General features: G+C 46.0%; 1 protein-coding gene across 2 annotated transcripts in view; it reads right to left on the bottom strand.

Moving 5' to 3' along the window:
* LOC137425478 (lipopolysaccharide-responsive and beige-like anchor protein) overlaps positions 1-16,259 on the bottom strand; it is a 722,436-nt gene that overhangs the window by 412,868 nt on the left and 293,309 nt on the right. For both annotated transcript variants that reach the window (XM_068113965.2, XM_068113966.2), the window contains exon 33: positions 6,886-6,947. In XM_068113965.2, the coding sequence (XP_067970066.2) occupies positions 6,886-6,947 (62 nt within the window). The remainder of the gene's footprint in view (positions 1-6,885; positions 6,948-16,259) is intronic.

The following is a 16,259-nucleotide window of genomic DNA, read 5'->3' as shown; positions in this document are numbered from 1 at the left end:
CATCGACACCAACAGGGGTAGTTTTTAGAGGGACAGGGGAGGCACGGGAGCCCCTTGGGGGTAATGTACTGTGGGGGCCCGGCCGGTTCGGCCCCGCGCTGACCCCGCAAGGGGCGACGCACGGGGTCCGGCAGGCGGGCAACGACTCGCATACGAGGTGGTCCCACAAGGTCCCACTCGCGCCGTATGACGGCAAGAGTGATCTACGCGCGTACCTGGCGCAGTTTGACTGTGTGTGTAAGGGCAACGGTTGGGGTGAGGACGAAGGTGGAGTACACCTGGTGGCCGCATTGCGCGGCGCGGCGGCGGAGGTGCTGACGGCATTACCACCGGGTGCTCTCACCCTGCCAGCCCTCCGCGACGCCCTAATTAATCGATTCGGCATTGAACAGCAGAGCGAGCTTGTTAAAGCTCAGCTCGCGCTGCGAAAATGCAAGCCCCAGGAAGCCATCGGGGAACTTGCCCACGACATTCGCTGCGCAGTGGGGATCGCACATGCTAACATGGCAGCGGATTCCCGGGAAAGCCTGGCGCTGGACCATTTTATCCAGGCCCTCCCGGATATTGAGCTCCGGCAACAGCTCGCCATGTGGCGCCCGCAGACTCTGAGCCAGGCGGCTGACGCTGCAGCCCGTTGGGAAGCAGCGAGGCCCCTGGCCCGGGGGAGCGAGCGTCACGCAATGGCGGTCCGCCAGGTGGGACCCCCGATGGAGGGCGGACCCCTTAGGGGGCCTGCCCCCGACGTGAGTCCTGACCTGGCGGGCATGGTCCGGAGGCTGGTGGACCAGCGCCTGGCAGGACCTGGACCATGGCAGGCGGCCCCGGAGGTGGCCCGCGGTGGACCACGAGCGGGTAATCCAATTCGGACCTTCAGGGGGGGGGGGGGATTTGGAATTCCGGAGACAAGCACCTTATCAGGTGAGGTGCTATACTTGCAACCGTCTGGGTCACCTGGCGCGGCACTGTCGAGCCACGCGCCGGGATGATCTCCGGCGGTTGAGGTCCTTAACTCCGCCCAGGGGGGAGCGGGTTAGCCGACCCCAGACACCCCCCCGCCAGACCCCGGGAAACTAGAAGGCCTTACACCGGCGAGCAGGCGCCCCCGTGGATTGCCTCGGCTTTAGATGCCGAGGCGGGACCCAGTACCTCTGAATAAGGGGGGCTTATTAGTGCCAGAGGACTGGGGGATTGATGAGCGATGGGCCCGGTGGGTAAGGGTGGCATCCCTGCCACCCTTCCCATGAAGGGGGGCAAAGGAGCACTAGCTTATGGGGTGTATGGCAGTGAAAACTAGCCCGGGTGGGTTAGGATATTGTGTGTAGGGATCTAGCGAAGATGACATTAGGTAACGTTAAGGTTAGTTAGTGACAAGGATACCTGTAGAGGGGACGCAGGTAGATTAGAGTGGATGATAATGACGAGGGAGTGCAATAGTTTAAAGGGACGACTGGGAAGCGCAAGTTTCAGAGGGGAGTAGTTAGATGAGATGATGCTGTGTGAGAACTGGACAGGTGTGTGGAGCAGTGTATGAGTAGTGAGTGTTGTGGATCAGCGCGAATGCGCTTGGGGGAGAGAAGGGTGCAGGCGGCACCAAGTATGAGAGCACAGGTGTGCAAGTACAGGTGTGTGGAATATATGGAGCAGAGAATGAGTGGTGTGGAGAGAGTTGGAGTAAGTGGTACGGAGTGGTGTGCATGGTGCGAAGGGTGGATGGGGGAAGAGTGGACCCCTTTTCACGAGTACCCGGGGAGGGTAGTTTAAAGAATAGTTAGAAGGTATAGGTAAATTGTGGTTGGATATTGGCATTTGTGGTGCGGTTGCAGAATGGTATTGTGGATGGGTGCATTGGTGTGGTGAAATTGGCTGGTCGTGTGGCCTGTTAGTATGAGTGTGAATGGTTGGGCACTCCGCCACTGTTAGATGTCGGCCAGGTGAGGCCGCAGGTGGGCTCTGGGAGCCGTTAGTGTCAGTGGGTGCCTGAGGATCCCGGGTGTGGATCGGGCAAGCCGTGCCCGAGAGGGCACTGAGGGGGTGAGAGTGCGAGAGGGCCTTCCCCAGTTAGTTAGGTTAGGGTGCGGAGCAGGTGAGCTCGGTAGGCAACAACAGTGGTGGAGGTGTGCAGGTGGGCGGACCAGCTGGGAGCGTCACACGACCCAGCCACCGAAATTGTGCGGGGGCACCGAGTGATGAATCGGGGGAGTGAGACCCCAACTTGAGAAGCACCACAGTTTGGTCAATGGGAATTGGTTTTTAGAACCCATAGTGTAAGTTGGCCAATGGATTGGCAGGGAAAGACCCCGGGTAATGTAAAGTTGTTAAAGTCATTTAGGAAATAGTTAGGATTGATGAACCTGTCGCACCATACGCAGCCACTTACCTGAGGTGATGATGATGACTCCACACCTGTGTTCCTTTGTTCTGTGTTGCAGGAAAGGAGAATTGCTGTGTGGATTTGTGAGACGCATCACGACGTGGATGAGACATTGGGGTGATTCCATCTCTCCCTCCTTAGGAGGGACTGATGATGAATTGGTGATGGCAAATTTTGATGTTGAGTTGGAGATGGCAAATTTTGATGAGAGTTGGAAATGGAAAATTTGATTGGTTAGGAGGGAGAGAAGACGAATTTGGTTGATGGGAGGAACGGGGAAGACAGTAGGGACGTTTGTTGATGTGTAAAGTAGATGTTTATGGGTAGTGTTGTGTTTTGTGGATACAGTAAGGGGTAATGGAGGGGCAATGTAGGTTACCTGGTGGGGGGGGGGGGCGTACGGTAGGAACGTACCTGTCTCACCTGGTTCCCATGTGCCCCCAGTGTGCATTACCTTGAATTGCGTGCACTTTTGCGCCCTTACCACCTTACTCACTTGTCTTCTTTTGCCTCCCACCTCCGAGGATCTGGCTTTGGGGCAGAGAGAGAGGAGAGAGAGGTGCTGGCTCCGCAGTTGTGGGCCTGTATTTCCGCTGCTTGCTGCCTGGATCGATACACCATATGGACCGCAATTTTTGTGGCCGCCCACAATGGACCGCAGTTCTTTTGCGGTCAAGCACCACCCGTGGATGGACCTCTGGGTCAACGTGGCACCTATGCCATACAGGTGAACCACTTTTAGTTGGCCCCCCTGACGGCCACAATTTAGAAATGGACGCGGTTGGCGCCTTTCTTTATTTCTAAAGAAGCCAGAAGGCCAAGTGCACTCCATGAAGGCAAGACCAGCGGCAGAACATCGGCCGGCTGCGACACCACCGGTGACCATGGACACTTGATTGTGCCTTTTTTTTATTGAACACTTTATTGGTGCACCGGATGGTGCTGACTGTGCATAATGGGGTGGTGCTTTTGGTGCTTGGACGGGGTGCTCTGCACATTATTAAAGGCCGTAGGGCCACAGGGCACTCGTGGGTTGGTGTATCGATGCTGGCATGCGTGCTCTCTCTCTATGCATAACATCTGCATGTGTTCCTCAAAGAACAGGTCCTGGATCGTAGTGTAAATATCAGTGTAGTCTTGTGTAAATGATGCTCCCTACCGGCTGTATGTTTAGTTTGAGGATGCTTTCCGCGATTCGGTTATCCTGTGGGTGTGTTTCTGTTAGGAGAAGGGTGCAACGTCGCAGGGGGACATATTTACTCATTTGTGAACATCTGTAAAACTGTCGCACTCAGGGTTGAGTTAATAGTAGAGGGAACTACATCTGAGTGCCACACTAACGTAGGTAAAAATTTATCGGGTCGGGCCGCCCCGAGGTAGAGAAGGGTGCAATGTTGTGGATATGGGATTTGCATCCATCCATATCCGCTTGTAAATATTCCCCTATTTCCTCAATACTTCCCAACTATCCCCAATCCCCCATTCCCTAGTCCCATTTTCTGTAAACAACACTCTGTAGACCCGACCTCCCCCTATTTCCCCCCATTAAATGTCGCATCCAGGTCCACCGCATCTCACGTAGACAACTATAGGACATCTTGCTAGTTATTCTTAGTCTATGTCAGTTAAGGATTCGTTTCCATTAATTCTGACCTTTCGTTGCACCAGAATGTGATTGTATGGCACCGTTAGGAAGTTTAGGACCTCCCACTACCTCCCCGCAGCTCTTCCTCATGGTTCAGAAACAACAACAACAACAACAGCAACGGGGGCGGCGTGCACAGGGAGTGCGCGTCCTCACTCCGGCTTGGTTGGTAGGGGGTGTTGGGAGGGCACGAGGCCTTCCCCACGAGCCGCCATCAAACATGTGCTCGACGGGGTTACCAAATAGGGGCTCCCTGTCAGCTCCTCGTCAAGGGCGGAGCCCGGTAACCCCCGCACCCAATAGAAGCGGCGGACCGGTCCCATCTGGGGCGGAGCCAACCAGCCGAGGGCGTGTCACTCCCCGCTGAGCATGCGCAGGAAGAGGGAGGTGACGTCAGATGAGCGCTGAGCTTGAAGCAAGAGAGACGTCCCTTCGGAGCGCTGTGACACCTCCCTGCATCTCTTGGACCGTGCTTGATCCTGTCCCCGAGCCAAGGTGCACCTTGTGCTATCGACTACCTGTCCCTTCCTGCCATCAATCCCTGTGTAAGTCAGCCTTGTCCCGTTTGTCTGTGGTCTGTCTGGGATAAAATACGATTGTATTTAAGTGCCTATCTCTTCTGTGTCTTTTACCTCACTCTACCTTGTAATCTACCCCTTTTCTCCACCACTAATTATACCCTCCTCCGGAGGTCTTGAGAACTGTACCCCTGGCGTCGTTTCATTTATCCCAGTCGTTGTGTCCTTTCCAATCATTGATTTAGCGTAGCGCGATTTGGCCAACGTTCGGGTGGAATCGGGTGAGTTGGGGAAGAATCGGGGGAACTGTTAGGTCGCGGCAATACCACCGCTCGGTAAATAACATCTAACCGCGATCCGTAACAATATTCTTTCCTCCGCAGCAATTCTGAAATTACTTATTATTTGAGAATTTGTCTTACTCTAACCTTTGAGCAGTCTAGTTTGGGTGTGAGACCCTGACCCCACAATAAATTGTCTGATTGGTGCTTCACAATGTTACGTGCTCCTCCCCAAACCCCGGTCACGGTGTACCTCCGAGCCCCGAGAGGAGTCACGGCAGAAAGATGTGTTATTCTGTATGTCTTAGGTCAATGGTGAAACCACACCAATTGTTACCAACAAACAAGTATTGTATAAAGATCACACAAGAATAACAGGACAAAAACAATAGTAATCAATTGTACAACCAATATATCCTTCCTATGATGGTACCATCAGTTTCGTACAATATAACTCACTGTGCTCCAAGTGAGTGAAACAAGAACATTCCCAATGTCTCTATTCCAGCATCAAGCCAAAGTCGACCCGCTCCAGTGATCGTCAGAACGATGTCTAATCGAGACCAGAATCCCATTCGGTTGAGTGACAGTCACGCTGCCAAAGATGCGTAAAGGTGCCCTCCAGGCGACTGGGAAATCACACCTTCGGGTATGGACGTTTCACGGCTCCCAATCGGCGAACCGCAGATTTCCCACTCAAAAGCCACGTTTCACACACACACCAAGTTAACGTCTGGGTGCGGTGAAAATGGTTGAAGCGAGTTGAAAAACCTGGAGCGATGCGAAAATCGGGCGCGAGTCAAAATGGCCAACGGTCCGTTCTCGAGACGTAATGGCACTCAAATGATTCTCTTCGGAATCAACCGCAAAACCTGTCACGCAGGCCCATCCGTCACAGCGACGACAACTCTGTCGCAGGAATCCCTTTCCCGGGAAACCCAAAGTTCACTCGTGACTCTCGTTCGCTAACGTTTGCTCCAGACCTCAAAGCAGCTCGGCTTTCTTGTCGAACTCCCTCGCTCCGCCCTCTTTTTTTCTTCCTCCTCTTCCTCTTCGTCGTCGTCCGGTTCCGGTTTCATTTAAAACATTAACTTTTTTACCTTTTGAAAATAGTAATCTCTATTTCCCTTAAACGACAACAATAATAGTACATGGAACCAACAATGTTTACAGTGGATGAAAACCACAACAACGGAAGTGACGAATCCGTAACACCACACACAGGCCGGTTCTGGATTTACCCCGTGAATAAACCACGCAGACAGACAAAAGAAAACAAGCTCTAAATAATTGCAGGAACAGTACACCGTGGATGCACACAAAATATTATATTCTTTCCTCCGCAGCAATTCTGAAATTACTTATTATTTGAGAATTTGTCTTACTCTAACCTTTGAGCAGTCTAGTTTGGGTGTGAGACCCTGACTCCACAATAAACTGTCTGATTGGTGCTTCACAGGAAGGGTGTTGCATCACCAAGTGCACCCATCGGAATAACATTAAGCTGGGTGTCCTCTCTGCGAGCATTAATTGGCGGGCATTAAAAATCCTAGAGTGTCTTTAACGAAGAGTAGGTGAGTTATCGCCGGCCCCTTGAAAAAATTCCAACTTCTTGCCATGGCTACCACTTGGATGGCAATGGTAAACTACCCAGTGTTCTACCCGCCATGAGACTGCTGCAGCAGCGCTGAACCCCCCATAAGTGGCAGACCGCTCATGCAAGACAAGAGACCCTTCTAATCGGCTAAATTTGCATTTTCCGGTCACTGAATAATGCAGCCAATATATGTCGTGCAGTCAGTTTGTCTCGGCAAAAAACGATGAACACAAACAGATTTTATCAAATCTGATATCGTAATGTCAACTTGCTTCTTTGACATTCTATTGTCTGAAGCAACATAATGTTGGAAATCAGTTGAAGAAAAGTGCAAAAGTTTGTCTTTGAACAAAATTTCCAGGTGCTCGTAATCAAAGGAGGGCATGTCGATACATCTTTCGATACTTGCTTAGATCGCCATGGTGATCCAGCAAATTCAATACACAAGTGTTTGTAATATCAATGTAACCCACCTGAGAGCACAGCAGCATAACCAGTTCCACGACAGACGTGCTCGTTTTGATACAGGCCTGACCTACGGGGAACAGAGGAAATAGTTCAGAATAAAAAGTGAGCAACGTAGCAATTCCCTTAAAAATCCAGCATCTCGGAGGTGCGGGTTACAAAGTCAATAGAGAGTGTAATTGTTGATTTTGGGATTTACAATCCGATATTTAAAGACCTGCAAAGCCTGTTAATGCCTTTGGGTAATTAATTACTGGCTACACATTCCAATACCCATACAATATTACACTGTTGTATGCATTTAAACAAACCTACAAGTTAACACAGAGATTCAACAAGGGATGTTCTTTGCAGAATTTGATCTTGCGTGCAATCAAAGCAAATTCATATTTAAATGAAGATTTAGACTTGCAGGGCCCGGAACCCAAAACTGTAATTGTACTGTATGGCAGGAGCAGCCCACCTGGGGCTCTCTAAAAACAGCAAGGCTTCATTCTTTTATTTTGTCTATTTTGAATAACCTACCAGAACCTTCCTGCTAAAGGGGGGTTTCGGCAATTTTACATCCACATGGAGGAATACCATTGCAGGAGCACATTATCCAATCCATAAGCATCTTTGATTTATTAAAACTACGACAAGTTGCTGGATCAAACAAAGCATCTTCATCACAAACAATAAAAGGAAGTATGACTACACTTATAACCAAATGTATGAAATTCCAGCAGTTTATATTTTTTCATCACATTGCTAAGAGTCTTCGGCTTGATATTGAGAAAAGCTTTATATAGATCACCTGCAGCACAATCACAGGTGGAGACATCAGTGTACATACTTATAAACAAATGATGAAGACATTAGTTGCCAATGGAGAGATCACTGATACATGAAATATGAACCTGTGATTCCAATCATACAAACTAAGTGCTTGAGTAAAAACACCAAATGTGTGTGCTTGTATGTGTGTATGTGTGTGTGTGTGTGTGTGTGTGTTTGTGTGTGTGTGTTTATGTGTGTGTGTGTGTGTTTATGTGTGTGTGTGTGTGTGTGTTTATGTGTGTGTGTGTGTGTGTTTATGTGTGTGTGTGTGTGTGTGTGTGCGTGTGTGTATGTGCGTGTATGTGCATAAGTATGCCATTTGAGACCAACAATGTTCCAAACTTCTGAATTAGGAATGTAAGTTTATCCATTCAGTCTGGCAAAATGATGGATTGTCATGAGATAATAATGAAAATCTAATTGGAAATACTTTCTGAAGCCATCCATTGCAAAAGTTACACTTCAATTATTTTTTTGTATACAAAGTCGAGGCTCATGTAAGGGGCACCCTTACATGGGCACCCTACATCTGGCAAATAAAATACATTTACTTCTTCATGCAGGTCTATGAATCAAATTGGCGCCCCTTTATATGAACTTTTCTGGAGCATTACTTGGTTCCTCCTAAGAACACAAGGTTAGTTCAGCATGCACACGAGATCTTTTGAATGTCCCTTCTTTTATATTGTTTGACATTTTCTATAAGCTATGGAATGTCCCTTCTTTTCTATAGTTTGCCACATGGCAACTCCCATATAAAGGGGCCTTTTCTATGCCCCTGGCATTTTTCACAAGATACATTTTAAATACGAACAAAATGCATTTGTTAATCGTACAAGACTTTATTTAATACGATATAAACGACTTGAAAAAGTAGGGGGAAAGAAATATTCAACTCAGATGAGATTCGAACCCACAATCGCCAGCTTGGGAGTGTGATGCTTTATCCATTAGGCCATTGAGCCAGCATGTTAGAATTTTAAATATATATATATTTTAAATGGGTATAAGTGTGTACTGTGTATATATGTATATTTATATGTACAATATACCAGTAGAAGCCGACAAATTAATTTTCAATCCCCATGTTAAAGTTGCATACAGAGAAACCGTCCCAATAAATGGAAGGGGCGCTTTGCGCCTCCCTTGATTACCATACAATAAGCAATTTGATGTAGTACAATACTCATGACGCTGAAATTCAGGTTTAAGAATAATTATGTTTTAAATATGAACAAAATGCATTTGCTCATTGTACAAGATGTTCATTTGTTCATTATTCAAGACGATATAAAATACTTGGAAAAAGTAAAGGGAACATTTTTTTTTTTTTTTTACCCCAGACGGGATTCAAACCCACAATCCCCAGCTTGGGAGTCTGGTGCTTTATCCATTAGGCCATTAATCGAACACATTTGATTTGGGTAATAACATTTTGGGCCTCGGCTATCCCAGAAGAGTGTCAGCATCACTTTTCCAATGGACGGCTATGTGCGGAATTTTTTGCACTTCGGTGAAGTTGAATGGCGCCACTCTTTGCTTGTTTTTGTTGTTGTTGTTTTCTTGTTTTTTGCTTTGCCACTCTTTGCTTGCCCTCTTCGTTTCTGGCTGAAAGTAGTGGACCCAGCTTTCATCCCCAGTCACTACGCACTGTAAGAAAGTGTCGCCTTCTGTTTGGTTGCGTCGCAGAATTTATTCACATGCGTCCACTCGCCGTTCTTTCGGTTCGGGTGTGAGTTGTCTAGGCGCTCACCTTACAGACACTTTGCGGAACCCCATCACGTTGTGAATGATATGCCTTGATATGGTGTGCTGAACCATGGCTAATGTTCAATTCGTAGCTCTTTGTAGGGGAGCAGCACATCAGCCAAGCCTCTCTTGAACTTGAGGTACCTCTTCATGACTGGGTCAGCGTCGTGCACCCTGTCGACACGCGCCCCCATTTCTTGCAGTAACTCGTCCAGGAACTGGATTGTCAGGTTGGACCTCGGCACCTCTTCCTCATCACTGCCCGCCTCCTCCTCCTTGGAAACCTTTGGAATGCCCTCCAACTCGTCCTTGGTGACCGGGTTTAGGAAATGGTTCAGCATCATGGTTTTCAGCATGAAGTCCCTCGTCTGCGTGTTGTCCTCGATGCATATTCTGAGATTCCTCTTCATCCTTTCCAAGTGGACATTCTGGACATGGGTGAGCACATTCGTACTCAATGCAGCGCTCGCTGAAACTCTCTCGTGGATCGCCTTCTCCTTCTTCTATATGTAGCGAACGGTGGATTTGTTGACGCCGTAATGCCTGCCCACAGAGGGCGCACTCTCTCCTCTTGAAAGCCGGTCGAGCAGCTCCACTTTTTGGCTCAGGCTCATCACTTTCTTCTGCCTCTTAGTAGTCGACGCATCACCGGCACTGGTCTTGCGCTTGGGAGCCATGATTGAACAATGAGCAGAGCGAGAGTGAAAAGCGCAGGTCAAAGCAATGGGATGAGAAGTATGATCGAGATCCAGGACACAGTCTGTTTATGTTGGAATGCGAACATTGTGGGCAGCTGCGGGAGGGGTGTATACCCTGGACATTTTTTGTGGGGGATGTTATCGGATGATGCTGTATTGAGCCTATCTGCTAATTTCAATAATATATTTAATGAAGCGTTTGCATTCTATAACTCATAGATGTTTTCGTAGCTGATGGAACATCCCCCGAAGCGTTTTCATTGTGTAAGATCTCTGATTATGCTTTACCATAAATTGCAAACTGTAATAGATTTAATGAAGCGTTTGCATTCTATAATTTGTGGGGTTGACTTGTTTACACATCTGGCGGGATATCCCGCAAAGTTCCCTTATAGTGCGGCTAAAATTTGCAGCCACGAAAGCCATGAAAACGCAAAGCACACAGCAGTGAATGTATAAGCAGGTCATGCTCACGGCTCGTATATGTTTTTTTGCATACGTATGTCCAGCTGCTTTATACATGGCTGGTGAAAGATGGGTTTTATAAATACATATGTCAAGCTGGAGTGAACACGAAAGGCGAGGACGAGTGCGGCTGGAGTGAACGAACGGTGGGCTAAAGCCTGCTTACCGCGCACCAGGGCAAGTGCGTTTCCTGCGCACGGACCTCTGGGACCCAGTCGCGGACTGGCGGGGTTCGGGAGCCGATCAGAGCTAGGCCCACAAACACACGCATTATTTTCCAGTTATTTTTCCCCTTGTGTTGTATATGAGTCGGTAGGGAGGGTCCCTCGATTGGGAATTTTAGTTTACCGTGCATTATTTTGTTACCGGCATTTCTTTCAATAAAGCCGGTATTTGTACATTTTAATTCCATGTCGGTTTGAATTGATTAACAGGGTTGAAGATGTTCGGTGGAGTCCCGTACAGGTAAGAGCTTCGCTATCCCCCCCCCCCCCACCCCCCCCCCCCCCACACACGCTGCCCTCCCCAGCACGTATAAAGAATGTCCGCCATCGTTGACTGAGCACCTCGGAGTGTAAAGCTCGTTCGGCTATCCGTCTCCAGGGGTGTTCATCCCAGAAACGCGACAATATATATAAAAACCCAATCATGTCTCTCACCCATAATATCAACATCATAGAAGTAGCAGGATAGGTGAGAGTAGGTCACACTTGGTTTTCAGTTGTCTATCTTGGGTTCTTACCCACATAAAGTGTAAAATTTAATGTTTTTTCCATCATGTTGTATTTGAATATCTCGAAGTAAATGCAAATAATCTGTGTAGAAGTACTGCACTGTATTGAATTTGGCCAACGTTTATTCACATTTTTACCATTGTGTTACTGTGTTTGTTGTAGCATAACCTTATTGTCTTTTCCTGTTAGGTTATACGTATTATCATAATCAAAGTGTTATTATGGTTCAAATAGTAACAATTTCCAAGAGAGATAAACTGACAAGAGAATGTCAATTATGTTCTCAGGAGTATCAATATATTTGGACCACTTTGTACAGTATGTGGGATTTGAAAGCATCATGAGGCAAGTGTCCAGACCAGAACACCACACAGGCCACTCAACCGGTTGCGTAATGGAGCTATGCTTTTTGGCAAGAATATGCTTGGGTTTTAGAAACGACCTCCAAGATGACAGCAAAGTGAGGCACATGCTACCATCAAGACAGAGCAATCAATCCCTACAAGATTAAAAGGCTGTCATGTGCTTTCTGGCTCCACCTCTTGTGTATTTGATACAACGAAATCCAAGGCTGACCTCCAATCCCACAGTTTCCCATCTGCCTGCTCCAAAACCGACATCATTAATCACATTCCAGACCAAGCCGCCTTGAGAAAGAATGGCCCATACCCTCTGCTTCACCATTATAACCTTAATTCCGCAGCTCAGTCCCTCATCTACTCGCAGCAATATTGCAGCATAAAGAGGCACGCATTGCAACCTTGTCCTAAATAGCACTGCAATTGACTGTGATGATGCAGGCCACTTAGCAAGAATAAATAAATAAAAGGTTCCAAGTTCCTATCGCATGTCGAACATCTGTTGTCGCAAATTCCACGTACATGCTAATACTGGGTCTTATCTTCAGATCCTTGCACTCGCTATATTACTCTTGTTGTCGATACAGGCTCGAGCTAATTTCCTCAACAAAAATGTGATTTAAGCCTGAGTGGCCATATTTCTTCTCCTGCTGTGCAAATACAGGATGCGACTGTAAATTGGCTTTGCAAAGGTTTATGGCATCATTTTATGGCTTGCCAAGTGCATAACAGAACTTGGTCATGAATATTTTAGAGCAAAAATTGCTTGGTATGCCCATGTAAATCATGGCGCTGGAAATTTAAACAAAACTGGTTATGTCTTTATGTGATGGTGATAAAACATTCAAACACACGCAAATTACTTCATAAAGAATAGGAACCACCGATACCTTTTCTGGCCAGTGCCACCTTGTTTTTGAAAGCAGCAGATGGTGCCTTTTTATATGTTGGAAGCACAACACATTCCGCTTTGACAGATTCCAAAAGGTAATCGCAATGCTGGCTGTCATTCAAGGTAGGAAGACACCTTATTGTGAGAATCACACAGCCCAAGGGAACGGTCTACGCTGCAGCAAGTCCGAGAACAATCTTGCCTTGAAACCGTAAACTACATTTGACGATGGTACTACAAAATGGCTTTATGTATAATCGTGTCTTATAAAATAGTGATCACTCCTGGTTTGATGGTAATTTCATTAACTCGCTAACAAGCACAGGCCGGAGACTTGAGGGCAGACCCTGATTTATAACTCAATCATAACGTTTGCACAGTGGGAGGTCAATGGGGCGAGGCTGTGGGGTCAGAGGTTAGGTAAGGCGCCGTGCTCCTGTGCCCTATAAAAATGTTCTCATTTCAAGACGATCGATTTCAGATGTGCTGAAGACAAAGGCCCAGGGCAGCAGGGAATCGATGGGAGGATAGGGTGGCTTGTGGATATGGTGGTGCCAGCACAAATCCCAGGCCTGCCAGGTGGCAGAAAGTGGTGGTGTGAAGAGGTATCTAGAACAGCAGTGATGTATTTTGTACCGAGATGAGTGTCATTGGGTCGGCCGAAGCCAGCTATTCAATCAATCAGCCGACAACAAGCGGCAGCCCTCCGAACAGACCGCGGTGTGCCTGTCGGTTACGCCCCTTCCTTGCTGCTAACTTTTTTTTTTGTAGTACCGTCTGGCCCCCCGATCCAGTTGCTCATGCTCGAGGCGATTACGTGAAGAGCTTTGAAAGCCACCCGGACGCATAAAATAGTGACAAGTACATGAATGCTCGTGTTGTGATTAAAATAAACAGTCATTTCAATACCTTTTTATCGTGTCGGATTTCGGCGGCTAAAATGTGAATGCCTAAAATGTGGATGCCTAAAATGTGAATGCCTAAAATGTGGATGCCTAAAATGTGAATGCCTAAAATGTGAATGCCTAAAATGTGGATGCCTAAAATGTGAATGCCTAAAATGTGGATGCCTAAAATGTGAATGCCTAAAATGTGGATGCCTAAAATGTGAATGCCTAAAATGTGAATGCCTAAAATGTGGATGCCTAAAATGTGAATGCCTAAAATGTGGATGCCTAAAATGTGAATGCCTAAAATGTGAATGCCTAAAATGTGGATGCCTAAAATGTGCATGCCTAAAATGTGAATGCCTAAAATGTGGATGCCTAAAATGTGCATGCCTAAAATGTGGATGCCTAAAATGTGGATGCCTAAAATGTGGATGCCTAAAATGTGGCTGCCTAAAATGTGGATGCCTAAAATGTGAATGCCTAAAATGTGAATGCCTAAAATGTGGATGCCTAAAATGTGCATGCCTAAAATGTGGATGCCTAAAATGTGGATGCCTAAAATGTGAATGCCTAAAATGTGAATGCCTAAAATGTGAATGCCTAAAATGTGGATGCCTAAAATGTGGATGCCTAAAATGTGAATGCCTAAAATGTGAATGCCTAAAATGTGGATGCCTAAAATGTGGATGCCTAAAATGTGGATGCCTAAAATGTGAATGCCTAAAATGTGAATGCCTAAAATGTGAATGCCTAAAATGTGGATGCCTAAAATGTGCTTGCCTAAAATGTGGATGCCTAAAATGTGCATGCCTAAAATGTGCATGCCTAAAATGTGGATGCCTAAAATGTGGATGCCTAAAATGTGGATGCCTAAAATGTGGATGCCTAAAATGTGAATGCCTAAAATGTGGATGCCTAAAATGTGGATGCCTAAAATGTGGATGCCTAAAATCTGGATGCCTAAAATGTGAATGCCTAAAATGTGAATGCCTAAAATGTGGATGCCTAAAATGTGAATGCCTAAAATGTGGATGCCTAAAATGTGGATGCCTAAAATGTGGATGCCTAAAATGTGGATGCCTAAAATGTGGATGACTAAAATGTGGATGACTAAAATGTGGATGCCTAAAATGTGGATGACTAAAATGTGGATGCCTAAAATGTGGATGCCTAAAATGTGAATGCCTAAAATGTGAATGCCTAAAATGTGGATGCCTAAAATGTGGATGCCTAAAATGTGGATGCCTAAAATGTGAATGCCTAAAATGTGAATGCCTAAAATGTGGATGCCTAAAATGTGAATGCCTAAAATGTGAATGCCTAAAATGTGGATGCCTAAAATGTGAATGCCTAAAATGTGAATGCCTAAAATGTGAATGCCTAAAATGCGAATGCCTAAAATGTGAATGCCTAAAATGTGGATGCCTAAAATGTGGATGCCTAAAATGTGGATGACTAAAATGTGGATGCCTAAAATGTGGATGCCTAAAATGTGAATGCCTAAAATGTGAATGCCTAAAATGTGAATGCCTAAAATGTGGATGCCTAAAATGTGAATGCCTAAAATGTGGATGCCTAAAATGTGGATGCCTAAAATGTGGATGCCTAAAATGTGAATGCCTAAAATGTGGATGCCTAAAATGTGGATGCCTAAAATGTGAATGCCTAAAATGTGAATGCCTAAAATGTGAATGCCTAAAATGTGGATGCCTAAAATGTGAATGCCTAAAATGTGGATGCCTAAAATGTGGATGCCTAAAATGTGCATGCCTAAAATGTGGATGCCTAAAATGTGGATGCCTAAAATGTGGATGCCTAAAATGTGGATGCCTAAAATGTGGATGCCTAAAATGTGAATGCCTAAAATGTGGATGCCTAAAATGTGAATGCCTAAAATGTGGATGCCTAAAATGTGAATGCCTAAAATGTGGATGCCTAAATTGTGGATGCCTAAAATGTGGATGCCTAAAATGTGAATGCCTAAAATGCAAATGCCTAAAATGTGAATGCCTAAAATGTGGATGCCTAAAATGTCGATGCCTAAAATGTGGATGCCTAAAATGTGGATGCCTAAAATGTGGATGCCTAAAATGTCGATGCCTAAAATGTGGATGCCTAAAATGTGGATGCCTAAAATGTGGATGCCTAAAATGTCGATGCCTAAAATGTGGATGCCTAAAATGTGAATGCCTAAAATGTGAATGCCTAAAATGTGGATGCCTAAAATGTGAATGCCTAAAATGTGGATGACTAAAATGTGGATGCCTAAAATGTGAATGCCTAAAATGTGAATGCCTAAAATGCGAATGCCTAAAATGTGAATGCCTAAAATGCGAATGCCTAAAATGTGGATGCCTAAAATGTGGATGCCTAAAATGCGAATGCCTAAAATGTGGATGCCTAAAATGTCGATGCCTAAAATGTGGATGCCTAAAATGTGGATGCCTAAAATGTGAATGCCATGGATTGCAACAGTGAATAAAACAATTCTACAATCAGAACAGCCGTCTGCTATCTACTCATATAAGCAGCTGAATTTTTGTTATTTACAAGCAGGCCTGATTTGAGTCAAATCATACCATAATCACAAGGGTTACCAAATAATGACCTGAACATCAGTTGCCCCAAATATAAGTGACCTCTCAAGTAAGCCTGAACTTCATATATCATAGACATACAGCACGAGCAATGGGCACATGGTATGTATGTGCCCGACGCATCAGAATTTGGTTGTAACATTGCATTGTGGGTAAAGTACAATGGTGGTGATCAGCAT

The sequence above is a fragment of the Myxine glutinosa genome, chromosome 4 (assembly GCF_964187855.1).
Source record: "Myxine glutinosa chromosome 4, kmMyxGlut1.1, whole genome shotgun sequence".
In the NCBI taxonomy this organism is placed as follows: Eukaryota; Metazoa; Chordata; class Myxini; order Myxiniformes; family Myxinidae; genus Myxine; species Myxine glutinosa.
Note: the sequence above shows the minus strand (reverse complement) of the source record. Positions and strands in the feature narration are given on the sequence as shown.